Raw genomic sequence first — 16149 nt, forward strand, 5'->3', positions numbered from 1 at the left:
TATGTGGATTCCATTGAAAATTATCACATCCGAAGTGACATCAGGTGATTTCCATATGTCTGTGATGGCCCATTCCCACATTTACCTGATTTTGCATTAATGGAGAAACATTTTTGAACCATCACATTAACAATAATATTTAATGGCTCCTAAAATGTATACTTTTTAATCCAGTGAGTAAATGCCGAAAGCAAGCAAGATAATACAAAGGGGCCAAAAGAAGAGGTTACATATAAGTCCTGCCTTTTATATCAAAGCTAAATTCCCAGATTAATTGTCTCCGCTCTGCCCTGCACTGATTTATACAGACGGTACAGTAAACCCAGCAATAAGAAACAGAATGGAACTGCCACTGAGAGGCATCTGTTTGTGCTGCAAGGTTATTGACTTGAGTCAATCCCCAAGCCGTGTCCTTCCCATTGCCTTCATCTCTGAACACTGCTTCCAGCATGCTGAGAGTCTCTATGCAGACAGAAAAGGCCAATTCTCCTTCACCATTGTCTAACTTGCCACTTGTTCCTACGATGGTTTTGGAATCTTTGCTGTGGACATAATTCCTTATTATGTGTTCCTCTTTTTAATGTATGCATTGTGTGTAGGGTTGCCAACCTCCAGGTACTATCTGGAGATCTCCTGCTATTACAACTGATCTCCAGCCGATAGAGATCAGTTCACCTGGAGAAAATGGCCACTTCGGCAATTGGACTCTATGGCATTGGAGCCCCCACCCTCCTCAAGTTCCAACCCCTAAAATCATCAGGTATTTCCCAACCCTGAGCTGGCAACCCTAATTATGCATCATCCATAACTAGCACCTGACTAATCTCATTCTTGCAAGGACTGTGTAGTCCCTTTCATGTCTTGCAATGCCTTGTTTCTGTTTTTCAGGGGGTCTATGGATGAAGAATGACTCGAAGTATGTCTCTGTTACAAATCCAATATGAAATCCCCTGGGACACACTGACATGTGGCATATGTTCAGTTCAGTTCATTAACTATGTTAGCCATGGGCCATAGCAATGCTGCTGCTGTATGAAAATGCTTGTCTGCATCTCTGAAATATTTCTGTTTGGAAAGCAAGGAAGTGTATTTCTGTTTATTATAGATATAAAACAAATGTTCTAACAGGCTGAAATATGCAAAAATTCTGACCCAAGGAAATCCACTTTTGTGGTTGGGTCAAGGTGCAACACCTGAGGTAGACTTCAAGAGAAATCAGTGTTTAAAAACAAACAAACAAGGGAAGTCTTCAATAATAGAGCCATTTTAACATGTTGGAAATACCAGTGAGCCTATATGAACCAAAAATAATATTCATAACCGAATAAGTAAAACAAGGACGGTTTTCCGTTTTAAAAAATCTTCTAGTAACTTGCTTGTGTTCCTTAATCCCATTTGACACACATGCCTACTCTAATACTAATGGCTCATGCTGTTAATTGGCAATTCTCTCACCCCTGTTTATTGTCTCGTCTTTCACTAATGTAGTTCATTGCCTTTTACCATTATTGTTAAAATTCTCATTAAATGTTCATGGTTATTTTTATGCAGGAACGAAACACATCCTAATTTGCGATTGCAAAGTCTTTTGGTTGAAGAATTCGTTTCAGATCCTCAGAAGCGAACCATAGATTAAGATAGTGGATGTAACATATATGCATACCAAAACTGCATTTGTGTGTGTGTGTGTGTGTTAATTATCTTCATGCCTAGGAGAAGCCACCACAATAGCTTTCCCCCTCAGTTACATTTGACCATGTGTGTAGGATGATCTCACTATTTGCAATCCTCTTGGTGTGCATGACTGGCATTTCTTCTGAAAAATAAACAACAGAAGTGTATACTGGGAGGATTGTGTGTAGTACATTTGTCTTGCACATGCGGTCAAACATAATGACTGAAAAGGGCCAGTTTCTCAATTATTTTTGCATCTTGCTTAAAAAAAAAAATTCTTACAGAGCCCAGTACTGTTCGTTACTGGGCTGGAATTACAGTATGCTGGTTTCTATGTACAGATAGGTAATAACCATAAATCCCAAGGAAAGGCAGTGTGTAAAATCATGAAATCACAACTGGAAGTCTCCCACTCTCTTGGTGTCATGTTTAAATACTAATATGTTGTTTCAGGTTTGTTTCAGCTCTGTTTGTGATTTTTTTCCAGATTGCCACAATCCAAACTCTATTACGCTGTTTATTGAATGTCTCATCCTGTTGATGATATTTGACTTACACTTTGTAAGCCACCTTGGATCTCAGTGAGAAAAGCAGACTATAAATAATGTAAATAAATGATTTTTTAATGTTTTTGATATATGTGTACACAATCTACATTTTCAGCCTATTCCTGAGCCAAAAGGACGAAAGTCCTTAGGAGGCCAGGAAGGGGCTGCGTTGGCATCCGGGCTCCGCGCGCTGGCACCTGTGCCACTTACGCCACCCAGGGTGGCATGGACGCCAGCGGGGGGGGCGCACACCATCCTCCTGGTGCTGTTGCGGCAGCACCACCTAGGGACGCTGGTACAGCCTCACACCAGCATCCGGATGGGGCACTTCTGTGCGCCGTCCTCCCAGGGGCATTCTTAGAGCATTCCCAGGGTATACAAAAGCCGGGCCAGGGGAGGAGCTGCCTTTAGGCAGCCTCCTAAGCCCTTCGGGGCCGGGAACGACCCCTTTGCCCTTACCTGGAGATACGCCACCTTTTTAGATGGAACCGCTCCATTGGATTGCACAGTGGTTCCACAGGTTTTATAGGTAAGGGCAAAGGTTTGGCTTTATTGGTTCAGCGAATCTTCCTTTGGAGGCAGCGCAGAATGGGCTGTCTGATATTGTATTGTTTTAAATATATTTTAAACAATTCTACTATAAAAGTTGACTATGTATCTGTAATTTTGGTTTAGATGTCTTTGTACAGTGGTTCTTTTTAGCATTTGTGGTTTCATGATGATGGGATTGCTGTCCCATTTTAAAAAAAAAACCTCTATAAGTAAAACTTAGTACAGGTTAGAGAAAGGCCCAACCTACTCCCTACAAATACTTTTCTACTTATATTTATTTATTTATTTGGATTTCTAGCCCACACTCAATCCCAGGCAAGCTGGGCTTAGGGTGGGTAACAACAAATGATGCAATGAAACCATATACATCTATACTTAAGCTATTAAAACCATTATACATATTATAACATTAACTAAAAAACCAGAAATTAATACAATCAGATGGCACCAGTTCAGCTGTGATCGCCACTGAGAGGCCTAGCTAAGCAGTTCATACCCCCCACACAACTAAAAAATAGAAGTGGGGGGGGGGAAGGAGGTCAGTACAAATGACAACTTGTGGCTTCCCTCAATTGTAGGGTTGCCAACCTCCAGGTACTAGCTGGAGATCTCCTGCTATTACAACTGATCTCCAGCCAATAGAGATTAGTTCACCTGGAGAACTTGGCCGCTTTGGCAATTGGACTCTATGGCATTGAAGTCCCTCCCCAAACCCCTCCCTCCTTAGGCTCCACCCCAAAAACCTCATGCTGGTAGCAAAGCGAGACCTGGCAACCCTACTCAATTGTAGGCCTGGTGGAACAGCACCGTCTTGCAGGCCCTTTGGAACTCCTTAAGGTCCCGCTGCACCCTGATGTCACTAGGGAGTGTGTTCCACCAGGCCGGGGCCAGGGCCAAAGAGGACCTGGCCTTTGTCAAGGACAGCCGCACACTCCTTGGGCCAGGGACCACCAACAAGTTATTATTCCTCTAACATAATGCTCTTTGGGGGTATATCAGGAGAGGCATTCGCGAAGGTACGATGGTCCCAGACCATGTAAGGCTTTAAAGGCCAGGGACCAGCACCTTATACGGAGAGTTTTACATACCAGATCATTTTAAAATGTTGTTTTAAATAATATTATAAGCCACATTGATTCATTTTTTTGATACAGATGGGGTAAAGTGTTGCAAATAAAAATAAATAGCATATTTGGATCTGCACAAAGCTGGGGGAGGGAAGCAAGGACTCTTAGAGATCACTCTAGACCTTTTGCTGATGAGCTGAACATGTATATCTGTCAGGCGACATTGAAAACCAGCAAATTCAGGATTCTGGGGGAGGCAAGCACTTCCCTTGTCTCCCCTGTGGACACCCACATATTTGTTTATCCATATATGGCCATGATTACATTGCAGTTTCTCAAATCAAGATGTCATTTTTAGATCCTACACATGAATTTGACCTCCTCTTCTGAGGCGTTGGGGTAAATACTAAATACCATTCTTCAGCTGGTTAATCTGTCGAAAAACAGAGAGAAAGAAAACAGTCCAGCCAAAAAATGTGTTCTCCCAGAGAACAGAGTGACAGTGGCCATCTGCAAAGATGTAGGACACAGTGCTTCTGTAATGTGTAAAAACATGATTTCACCAGGTGCAGCTTTTTGGAGGTTGTACCTGCCAGAAGTTCGTGTTCCATAAAGCTGTTACAGATACAGGGGACTTGTCTGCCTGAGCCTGAAGGACCTGGGCTGCCTCCACGCCTCACTGGATATTGAAGTCTTAGAGCATTCTGGCAATCATTCCTAACTGGATGATCCATGGGAAATCCAATAGCAAATGATTGACAATAGTGTGATGATACACATCCCAACTGGGTTGGACCCCCATAGTGGCCTTGAATATACCCATTTTCAAAAACCTGTTCTAGATTTAATGAGCAGGAAGATTTTATAAACACCCATCCACACATATATACACATATAAAAGTACATTTAATTATGTTTCACAGAAAGATGGTGGTGGTTGCCAGCCTCCAGAAGAGAATGCCTCTGCCTTGAAGTGGGCAGCTGATTTGGAATTAATTCTGAAGAGCCATTTCGGTAATTTAGATTGATTAAAGATGCACCCAAGAATAACACTTTCATTACAAAACCTCCTGAGTAAAATTTAAATGATGCTAAATTAAAAACAGCCTCTGTTAAATCAAAAACTGATGAACACAACAGAGGCAGGAAAAGATATGGAATCAGGGTAATTTGATTCCTTTGTTTTCTTCAACACACTGTGAGGGCTGCTGTCATTACCTGTCACTTTGCATTCATTTGTGCTCCAAAGATTTACCCTGGACATTGGATACTTTTCAAAACTCCAACAGAGATGCACTCCTGCTCAGTTCTATCTAGGGTTGCTAGTTGGTCAGATTACTGTTGGTTCAGATAGGTTTTTGGAAGCTTCTGTCTCCCTCTTGTATTTCTGAGCAAAAACAAAAGCCCATTCCCCCACCTGCCCTGTTGGTTTTTTTTTTTTGGGGGGGGGAGGAATGTTGTGTGCAAATGTGTTTGTGCCTAGCACTGTGAGAAATTCATCTTTTGATCACATGAACACATGAAGATGCCTTACGCTGAATCAGACAATTGCACCAACAAGATTAGCACTGCCTACTTAGACGGGCAGTGGTTCTCTAGCATCTCAGGAAAAAGCCATCTATATCACCTACTGCCTGCTCCTTCATATTGGAGATGCCAGGGATTGAATTTTGGACCTTCCACATGAAAAGCAGATGCTGTGCTACTGAGCCACAGCCCCTCTCTTCATGCTTCAAGAACTTCATACTTGACTAAGTAGTCTTCAGTCATGCTAATGGTTGCTGATCAGGTACCAGCTTGAAGGAATGTTGGGGGGAGCTTGTGAGCTTTAATTATCTCTGCTGTTTTATTGTTGCTTGGGGTTTCGAATGTTGTTGCTTTAGATTATAATGTGGTCTCTGGGTTTTTAAAGGTTTTTTTTGTAGCTTGTTTTAACTTTAAGCTGTCTTGAGGGTCATTTTGGTCAAAGGGTAAGAAACATTTCTAAACTAAATAATGAAATTGTTTTGTCTGTGGACTAATGTTTTGAGTGTTTGTCTGAAAATGAGCAGGTAAAATTAATTATTATTATCTTGGCATACATGTTTTAACAGACCCTTTTCTGTTCCTCAAAAAAAAAAATCTTGTGAGAGGGGCGTTCCCAGTTATTTACAAACCAATCTGTTTTACTCAGAAGAATAAAAGCAGTGACTCAATTATCCCGATTAAATTATTTGATGCATAAAGTAAACTTTCGGTTGCCAGGTCCCTCTTTGCCACCAGCGGGAGGTTTTTGGGATGGAGCCTGAGGAGGGCAGGGTTTGGGGAGCGACTTCAATGCCATAGAGTCCAATTGCCAAAGTGGCCGTTTTCTCCAGGTGAACTGATCTCTATCGGCTGGAGATCAGTTGTAATAGCAGGAAATCTCCAGCTATTACCTGGAGGTTGGCAGCCCTAAGTAAACTGGCATTCAATTATATACCTATATTTGGCCCATCTACCTTATTTCTAATTGGATGATAAAGTGTAAGTGAACAAAGAATACTGAAATGTTTATAAAGCTCTGAGAACAATTCTGATACCAACTGGGCACACCAGCAAGTGGGAAAAGGCCAGGCCTCTCATGCTGTATGCTTGAGATTCAGGTTGGATGATTCTGGCAATATACAACAGGTAAGGAACTGAAAATATGCATTAATTAGAAATGTTCCTGCCAAAATGCCCCCCACAAGCTCCCAGAATAAGTATGTCTAAGCAGAAAGTGGCCTCTGAATGACTTTGAAATTAGCACTCAGCCTATGCCCTGGGAGAAGCTGAGGTTCCAATCTGGGAAAAACAAAGGAGCCCTGGAAAAACTGAAGTTCCAACTTGGGGAAAAAACAAAAAAAGTGTAACAAATTGAGATCAAATAGTAAACAATAAGAAGATCAAGAAAGCAATTGCTCCAACTGTACTTATCTGTTCTTCAACTGGATTTAAATGTCTTCAATTATTGTTAGCAGGAAGAAAACAGTCAGACCTGAGGCTCTTATATAGGGCTAAGTGCTCCAAGTTTATTGCTGAAATTGTGAGAAGTGGGCTTCTCAGCTCCTGCACCGCTTACATTCTTAATGGCGTTCTACCTTTGGATTGCCTGCCTTGAGCAGGTGGATAGCAATACTTGACCTCCATTCTCCTCCAACAACATAAGCCTTTGATCCTATGGCCTAGCAAAGTGTACCAACCATTGTACAACTGTGACATCACACCCTAAAGGGAAAAATGTGTGTCAGCGTGACTTTGTTGCACATACCTGTACTGCCTCAAGAGCAGAGCCCATGCTCAAGCAGCTCCTGTGGAAGCAGACAGTTTAGAGACCTTTTTTCCTATTCAGCCTTCAGATCCATAAATGAATAGTAAACACACAATTAGCCCAGTTCTTTGGGTTTCAAGGAGACTGAAGACACAAACACTGAATAATACACACTTTAAAATCAGTCAGCCAAATGCTTTTTAGAAAGAGAGAGATTAGGAAGATTCAGCGTAATATATAGGGTTGCCAGGTGCCCCCTCTTCTCCTGTGGGAGGCTATTCTGATATCAGGAATGTGCATGCACGCGTGCGTCAATGCATGCGCATCACTTCCAGTTTAGAACCAGAAGTGCCGCCTCGCAAGGGGCCTTATACCTCTTAGTTTGAGTGGTAAAGCGGCCCTGTGAGTGGTAAAGCGGCCCTTTACCACTCAAACTAGGGATATAAGGCCCTTGCAAGGCGGCACTTCCGGTTGTAAACCTCCGGTTGTAAACCGGAAGTGACGTGCATGCAGTATGTATGCATGCGTGCACATTTGCCCACCAACCCTCACGTGGTCGGTGAGCAGAGGGGTAAATTGTCGGGGGTTTGCCCGCCACCAGCGGGCACCTGGGAACCCTAGTAATATATTAACACTGTAAATTTATGAAGATGTGACATCCAGTTTAGTCTGTGGTACCTAAACAGCTGGGGGACAGTGGAATTTATCTTCACAAGCCCTGCTCTCTGTCTTCAGAGGTGAGGCAGGTGGCAACCAGAGACAGGGCCTTTTTAGTAGTGGTGCCTTGTCTCTGGAATGCCCTTCCCCTTGAGGCTTGCCTGGCCCTTACATTGCTTTCTTTTAAGCACCAGGCCAAAACATTTCTGTTCACCCAGGCTTCTCATTAAGGGATTGGTTTTTGAAACACTATTTTAGCCTGGAAACTTGTTTTTAAGTTATCTGTGGCATGTTTTTTAGATCTGTGGTTGTTTTTTTTATGCTGAATTTAATTAATATCTTTTAATGTTTTTATTATTCTGCTACTTTAACATATTTATTTATTTGAAATAATTATATTCCGTCTTTCCTTTGCAGGGCTCAAGGCAGCTCCAAGAAGATGCAAAACACCATCAGAAGCAATTCATATTTTTAAAAGAAAAATCAACATCAGATTACAATAGAAGGTGACCAGCCCAAGTCATCAGATTCTGGTTCTTTACCAATTAGAGTGGCCAGGTCCCCCTTTGCCACCGGCGGGAGGTTTTCGGGGTGGAGCCTGAGGAGGGTTGGGTTGGGGAGGGGAGGGACTTCAATGTCATAGAGTCCAATTGACAAAGCAGCCATTTTTTTCAGGTTAACTGATCTCTATCGGGTGGAGAGCAGTTGTAATAGCAGGAGATCTCCAGCTAGTACCTTGAGGTTGGCAGCCCTATTACCAATTCCATTACATTAAAGAAGGACCCTCTCAAACAAAGCCAATTTATCCCTCCCCCAAATGCTACTTAGAATGGTGCCCTCCTGACATCCTTAGGTAGTCTATTCTGTACCTAAAAAGGCCTGAGCTCTGGCTGAAGACGCTCCCATTACTCTAGGAGGGGTGACAGCCAGCAGAAATTGGAGGAGTGCAGTTGACTCATGGGCTCATATACGGAGAGATGGACCTTTAAATGTATATATAGTGAATACATTTTGAATATGTTTAATGTGTGTGTATAAAATGCCATCAAGTCACAGCTGATTTATGGCAATCCAGTAGAGTTTTCAAGGCAAAAGATTAACAGAGGTGGTTTGCCGTAGCCTTACTCTGCATAGCAACCCTGGTATGCCTTTGTGGTTTCCCATCCAAGTATTATCTAGGAGTAACCCTCTTTAGCTTTTGAGATCTGACAAGATCAGGCTAGCCTGGGCCATCTGGGTCAGAGCTGTGCTTCATAAATAATACTAATACTAATAAAAATAATGAACAACAATAATTGTTATACATCTAATTTGTCCCGTTTAAACTTCGATGCTCGCCGCTTTCCCCTCATTTGAGGCAAGCATTATAGCTTGCCTCAAATGAAAACACTCTGCTATTCCAGTTTAATGCTCCTTGTGTTTAAAAATAAATGAAAGAAACTGTGTCCCAGACACAGATTATAGCTTAACAGAGATTTAGAAGATATGGCTAAGATTTTTAAACTCGTGTGACAAATGGATTTATGTGTGTCTTGAGTACAGCTGCCAAGTTTGATGGTTTTCATCTTTGGCTATAAATAAGCATAGTGTAATACATGGGGTTTTTGGCAGGGCCGAAACAATCTGAGGCAAACTTTACAAAGAGATAATATTATTTATCTATATTTTTCCTACAGCAGTTTTAAAATATCCAAAGTGCTTTATAATTCTTAGCTCATTTATGGTAACATGTTTCTGAAGTAGCACTGGTAGTGGCAGCAAGACCTTAGCTAAACCCATAAAGCTGTCAACCTAAATCTGAACTGTTCCATGTTCCAGACCTAACTGGCTTGACAAAAGATCACATTGTAGTATCCTGTCAAGACTGGGAGTTAGGCTGGCAATGGATCCTAATAACTGAGAGATGACAGGGAGGGATTCAGCCTATGCATCAATACCCAGCTCTGGACAAAGGAAAGAATAACAGGGAAACTAGCCAGGCAAGTTAAAAACCTCTTTGTAGTAATAGGCCAAAATAGGCCATGTGGTATCACCTGATCCCTATGAAAGTTTCTAAGTCAAGTTGGGTTGCTAATAGGGTTGCCAAGTGCCCAGTTGTGGGCAAACCCCCACCAATCCAACTCGCTGCCCACCAACCAGCTGAGGGTCGGCAGGCAAACGTGCACATGTGCCTGCACACCGCGGCATGTCACTTCCAGTTTACACCACATCGCGAGGGGCCTTTTACCACTCAAACCACAGGTTGAGTGGTAAAAGGCCCCTCACAATGCGGCACTTCTGGGTGTAAACTGGAAGTGATGCATGTGCGATCCCCTCAGCTCTGCCCCAAAAGCTTCTCACCAGAGGAGAGGGAGGACATGGCAACCCTAGCTGCCAACCTCCAGGTGGGGCCTGCCAATCTCCAGAATTACAACTGGTCTCCAGATGACAGAGATCAATTCCCCCAAAGAAAATGGCAGCTTTGGAATGTAGACTGTATGGCATTATACCCTGTTGAAGTCCCTCCCCAAATTCTGCCCTGCCCAGGCTCCCCCCAAATCTCCAGGAATTTCTGAACCCAGAATTAGCAACCCTAAGGTCAAGCTGCTTCCCTTTGGAACCTTTAAAAATCAAACCTGCAACGACAGAATTCCCCATCAGTTTCAAATGTACAGAAATGCCACGGAAGCCATCTTGAATGAAAGCTGGCCTTTGCAATGCTGAAAGGTATGATACATCGTATGACAGCATGGAACTTTTATCAAAAACCTGTAAAGCAACAAGTTGGTTGAACAACTGCAGTGACAGATGACATCTAAGCATGACAGATTAATGACTGGTATGTACATTGAGTGTAGGAGTCTACCCTCAGCCTGTCATTATCAGATGTTTTGACCTTATTAGGCGGTATCAAAAAAGTCTTTAACGTATGTCAGAAATCTTGATTACACGTACTGATTGCTACAGTATGAACTTCTTTAATTTAAAATCATCCTTGTCAAACACTCCCATTAATCTCTTTGGGAATATAGGGGTTTATTGAATGCTTCTACAGATCTTTCTTAAAAGTTCCACATCCCATTTCAGTGTCTGCCATCTTTTAGCCTCATCAACCAGTTTAAAGCACTCAATTCGACGATAATTTCTATGATTATCTTAGTCTGAGAACACTTTAGAGTACTCAAAAACAGTCTGTTTGGACTATCATTATTTGCAGAACAGAAAGGTGCTCTATGCAAGAGACTGTTTCATTCAGCCAAACAAGGAATTAATGGTACCATGGAATCCTTCCCGGTTTATGTCGACAGGGAGATCTGTTTGATTTCAGAGTATCTTGTCATTAACAAAGGAAATAAAAAGGTGCAAAGTGCCTGTCTATTCAAATTTGAGCTGTTTGCCAACATTCTCAAGTCTCCCTTTATTAATGTGAAATAGCAGCTCTACATCCTGGCATTATAATGTCATTTTCAGAGACACCTTCTAGAATTGATATAAAACATAAAGATTTGGATTCAGAAATGGGAGCATTTTAAGGGACCATATTTAAAAGTGATGAGTGCATACCACATATGCTCTATTAGCCATCCTTTCCCTATATCTGTAAAAGATTTTCAAGAATCATTGTTTTCAGTGATAACGGGAACCACACAGTATTAGTGAGTCTTGCTATCATTTATCATTTGACATCATCACTATAATTTTTCATTCAAAAGATCCCTTTCTTTTGTAACTGTCCCTTTGACTAGAGGGGCCTTTTGACTAGAGTTGCCAGATACCAGTTACTTCTGACTGGTTGTCAGAAAAGTGTGCCAGATATTAGTTAAGTACCCTTTATTCTTAAAGCACCCAGTTTGTTCAACTCTAACAGAAACAAACAAAACCTGATTCAAAACTACTGAACCTGGTAAGGAGACAATTGTTCACTAAAATGGAATCACAAGCAGATCTTCTAATATTCATTATTGTATCATATTCATAGATTTCCCAAAGGACAACAAATCCCAAAATCACAGCTATTTGCTTTTTTGAGTGATGAATTGTATCTTAGCAGTTTCAACCAGTGATACCTCGCCTGTTCATGCACAGTATGAAACCATTTGAAAACAAGAGCAGTTCTGAGCAAAATCCAGTGATCAAGCATCATGAAAATGATTGAAGATATGCTAAATCCAAAGCCACATGATCACAGAAACAGGCTTGATAGGAAAATGTTCACATTTTCTTGTCTTGTAAATGCAATTCTAATTCCAGACAAGTTTGTGTATAGCTAAACCTAGAGATTGTGGAAAACTGGCTTGCTTTAATTGGCTGAAACAGAAGCAAACACCACTTGCTTTGGTTACTATAATTCTATATGAAAAATAGAATGTGTCTCTCTTAACAGAAAATCTTAATGACAACAACAACAACCAGTAATCTGAAATCTTTGCAGAAAAAGCTATCAAGTCAACAGGATCTGTCTGAAGTTTAAAGACATGTGACTATCAGGATCCCACTATTTGCACTCATCCTTACGGTATGGTCACACAAGGCCACAATCCAACAGAGAGAAAGGGCTCAAGCATACTTAACTCTTTATTGGATTGTTGCCATCCTGTTACAATGGCCACTATACAATGCAAACAGGCGTATTTTCCATTAAAAAATCAGTCATGTTCACAAAATCATTGTTAGCAATACCCATTTGGATGTATCAACATACATCTGCTAAGGAAAACATGAAAAGCATTCCGACAATACCACTGTAAAAATGCTTGCTACAGTCCAACACAAAATGAAGATTTCTCTTTGCCACTTCCCCAATGTTCCTCACTTCAGAACTGAAGCAAGAGGGTAAAATGCTATAGCCTGGCTTTCCATAGTAATCCCAAATGCAAAGTTTCTATGAAATCCTGTGTGTTAATCTCTTTTTCTGAGTCATATTTTGCTCATTGCAAGTTACTTCACAGGGTGGCAATGAAAGTAAAATTAGATCTACAAAAACTGCTAAGACTTTGGGCTACATTCCAACATAACAGACACAGTCTCTGAAAGTTACCAAATTCCACCAATCAGCACACTTCACCTTTGATCAAGAAAGAACAGCGCAACACTTACCCAAGGGTTGTCATGGTGACAATAGTGTACCAAAAAGAAGCTGGGATGCTGGTGAACTTGCTGGCTGATGATCCTTTCTCTGCATAAAACATCACAGTAGCAAAGATGATGATTGCCATAGTGAGGGAAAAAAGCAGAAAACCAAGTTCAGACGCACAGCTCTTCAGAGTGTACCCCAAGATTCGCAAGCCTTGGGAATGACGGGAGAACTTGAAAATCCGGAAAACCCTGAACACCCTCAGAGTCACAAAGGCTCCACTGACATCTTCATTGTCTGTCATCACCAAGCCAATGTAGTAGGGCATAATGGCCACCACATCAATGATACTCATCACACTCCTGACGAACCTGTAGCGACTGGGGGCTGCAAAGAGTCGCAAAAGGTACTCAACTGTAAAAATCATCACGCAAGCAGTGTCCAAGCAGAAAAAAGCCATTCCGTACCTCTCCCCACAGGGCTGGTCCCTGTTGCCAGGATCTGTTCCACAAGGGACTGTCTCCACTACATTGGTGATAACAGAGACTGCAATAAAGAAGCCAGTGACATAGTAAAAGACTAAGGCTAAGGTGCTGGTATGGGGGTTCTCAAAGGCTCGCCACATGGTCTCTCGGAGGTTCAGGTCTGGCATGGACTCCTGTTTTTTCTCTGAGTCACTGTCATCCATCAACCGCTCCGCATTTTCCCGTTTCCTATCTTTGTACTCTTCATAGCAACAGTCCCCAATGATATCAGGTAGTATCCCATAAAAGGCAAGCTCCTCGTCGTAGGCTGAGATGCATTCATATCTTGGGTAGTGCAGTTTGCCAGTTCTGTAAAAATTTAAGATACTCCTAAAGACTTCAGGGTCTCGGTCAAAAAAGTATTCCTTCGTGTCTTCATTGAAGAAGAATTCTTTCTCTGTACTGCCAAGCAGAGTGTCTGGGTACCTCTCCAATGTAGTCCTCCATGTCTGGAAGCGCCTGCCACTCACATTAAGAATAATCAGCTCATCCTGCCGCTTATTTTTATCTGTTGGGGCCAGTGGCATAGGACAGTTGGCTACCGGCATCCATCCTATGGCAGCTGCTCTGGCAAAGGGCAGCCAAGCTGCTACACCAGCTGCCATGATGGATCTGAGTTCAGGATGCAATAAGTTCTTCTAAAAGTTACTTGAATTCAGTTCAATTCCATCTAAAAAGACAATGAAACAAAATACAGAATGAGTGGACTTTGTGCCTTTGTGACCATAGATATAGTGGGTTTAAATTGCATTTTTTCGATAAAGGATGCAGATTTTTGGTTACAATGTTTGCGCATAATGTTGAAAACATCTTGAAAAGGGCTCCGGGCATCTACTGTAGGACTAGTCATCTAGCAACCTGGTTCTGTGGCTAAGTACATCAGAGGCTCTTTTAGGTATAGGCTATAGCTTAATGGTAGACTAGTTGCTTGATATTCTGAAGGTCTCAGGTTCACTCCCCAAACATCTCCGTTTTAAAAAAGGATCAGGCATTATTGTTGTTGTCACAACAACAAACAATAATGTTTATTAGAAAAGAACAAGAGTCTAGCAGCACCTTAAAGACTAACAAAATTTCCGGCAGGGTATTTATTTGTTTGTTTGTTTGTTTGTTTGTTTGTTTAATTTCCTCACATTTCTATCCCGCCCTCATTCCTGGCAAGCTGGCAAGCTGTTGCTCACAAAAACTCATATCCTACCAGAAATTTTGTTAGTCTTGCGACTTGAGGGCACTTTACACACACACAAGGTGCTACTGGACTCTTGTTCTTTTCTACTGCTACAGGCAGACTAACATGGCTACTCATCATGATCTAATAACATTTATTGGTTGCTTTTCTACCTTAACAGAAACTCAGGGTGGCTTACAATGTAAATAATAATAAAATACATTCATTAAAATCAATAATTTAATACTGCCAATAGGCAGAAGACCTTGGATAACCACTGCCAGAGTAGACAATACTTACTGACCTTGATAGACCAATGTTCTGATTCACTATAAGGCAGCTTCATGGGTTTCTCTTATAATTGTGGTAAGCTGGCTGCCATCTGTTTAAGCTCCAGGCTGAGCTTGTGTTTTCTTCCTGTTGCAGGTCTGAGCATATCGGCACAGGCTAAAGGCAAGAGCCACAAGGCTTTTGGTCCCTGGCGTTTAGCCTGTGGCTCACAGTCTGTGGCCTTGATGGGCCACCTGGTGGATCCCAGCCCAGCAAAGAAAGTTTAGTGTATCCTTGGATGGTTCCCCCCACCCCCTTGTCTATACTGTATTTTATCTATACTGTATTTTGTTAACTTAAATTGTATGGTATTTTTTCTAAGCAGTTTTGGATTCCCATTGAGGAGAAAAGCAGGATAAGAAATGCCCCAAATAAACAAACAAATCTCTGAAATGGATTGCATCAGGCATGTTAACAGAACGGATGCTAAACCAGACCCCTGCCCATTCACTTTAATGGAGGAAAAGGGGTTTTCCATGCACCAGCACTGGGACGGCCAGGTCTATGCCACTTCCAAGTACTAGCCTCTCTGTGCTATTTTTTCAACATTTAAAATTCAAACCTTGATAGTAAGACCTGTATCAGATTTCTGTTTAGAAGAATAATTGTTATAAATGTATATGACAATCAGCATGGGAAAGTTAAGCTATTATTATGGATAGAAATTTTGAATAGCAAATCATCTCTCATTAAAAGCATTTAAAACAGCATCAACACACTAATTTAGATTTTCTTCCTTACAAACAAGCTTAATATTTGATTCCACAGGTATAAACACTGGGCCCCAATCCAGACATGGAAGCTCGAGGAGGCATTGCATTCAACTAGTACTACATACTTTTTTTAAAAAAAACAAAACCCATGGCCATTTGCATGAAATATTGACTACTGTCTGTTTCTCCATCTTTTCTTCAGTTGTTCCATGCACCTTTAGTTCCACCCATATAAGAGGAGGGTAAATGACTGGCTCTGCTTATAAAAACAATGAGAGTTCATAAAACAAGACACTATAATCTAACATCAGCTAAAGGGTTTACTGAAATTGCATATGACAACCTTACTTATATGCATAGTCTACAGCAAGAATGGCCAAACAGCATATTTTTGTGGTTTATATTATCCCCCCCTGACCTGGATAGCCCCAGGCTAGCCTAATCCTGTCAGATCTTAGAAGCTAAGAAGGGTTGGCCCTGGTTAGTATTTGGATGGGAAACCACCAAGGAACACCAGAGTTGTGACGCGGAGCCAGGCAACTACCTCTTTCCTTGAAAACCCTACGGGGTTGTCATAAATCAGCTGTAACTT

The 16149-nt window shown here is 41.6% G+C and overlaps 1 protein-coding gene across 2 annotated transcripts in view; it reads right to left on the minus strand.

Annotated features, from left to right (window-relative positions):
• The window catches only part of KCND3 (potassium voltage-gated channel subfamily D member 3), a 392265-nt gene extending 378262 nt beyond the window's left edge, over positions 1 to 14003 (minus strand). For both annotated transcript variants that reach the window (XM_056845194.1, XM_056845193.1), the window contains exon 1: positions 12846 to 14003. In XM_056845194.1, the coding sequence (XP_056701172.1) occupies positions 12846 to 13951 (1106 nt within the window). In that variant the 5' untranslated portion in view covers positions 13952 to 14003. The remainder of the gene's footprint in view (positions 1 to 12845) is intronic.
• Between the last annotated feature and the right edge of the window lie 2146 nt (positions 14004 to 16149).

This window comes from Euleptes europaea, chromosome 2, assembly GCF_029931775.1.
Source record: "Euleptes europaea isolate rEulEur1 chromosome 2, rEulEur1.hap1, whole genome shotgun sequence".
In the NCBI taxonomy this organism is placed as follows: domain Eukaryota; kingdom Metazoa; phylum Chordata; class Lepidosauria; order Squamata; family Sphaerodactylidae; genus Euleptes; species Euleptes europaea.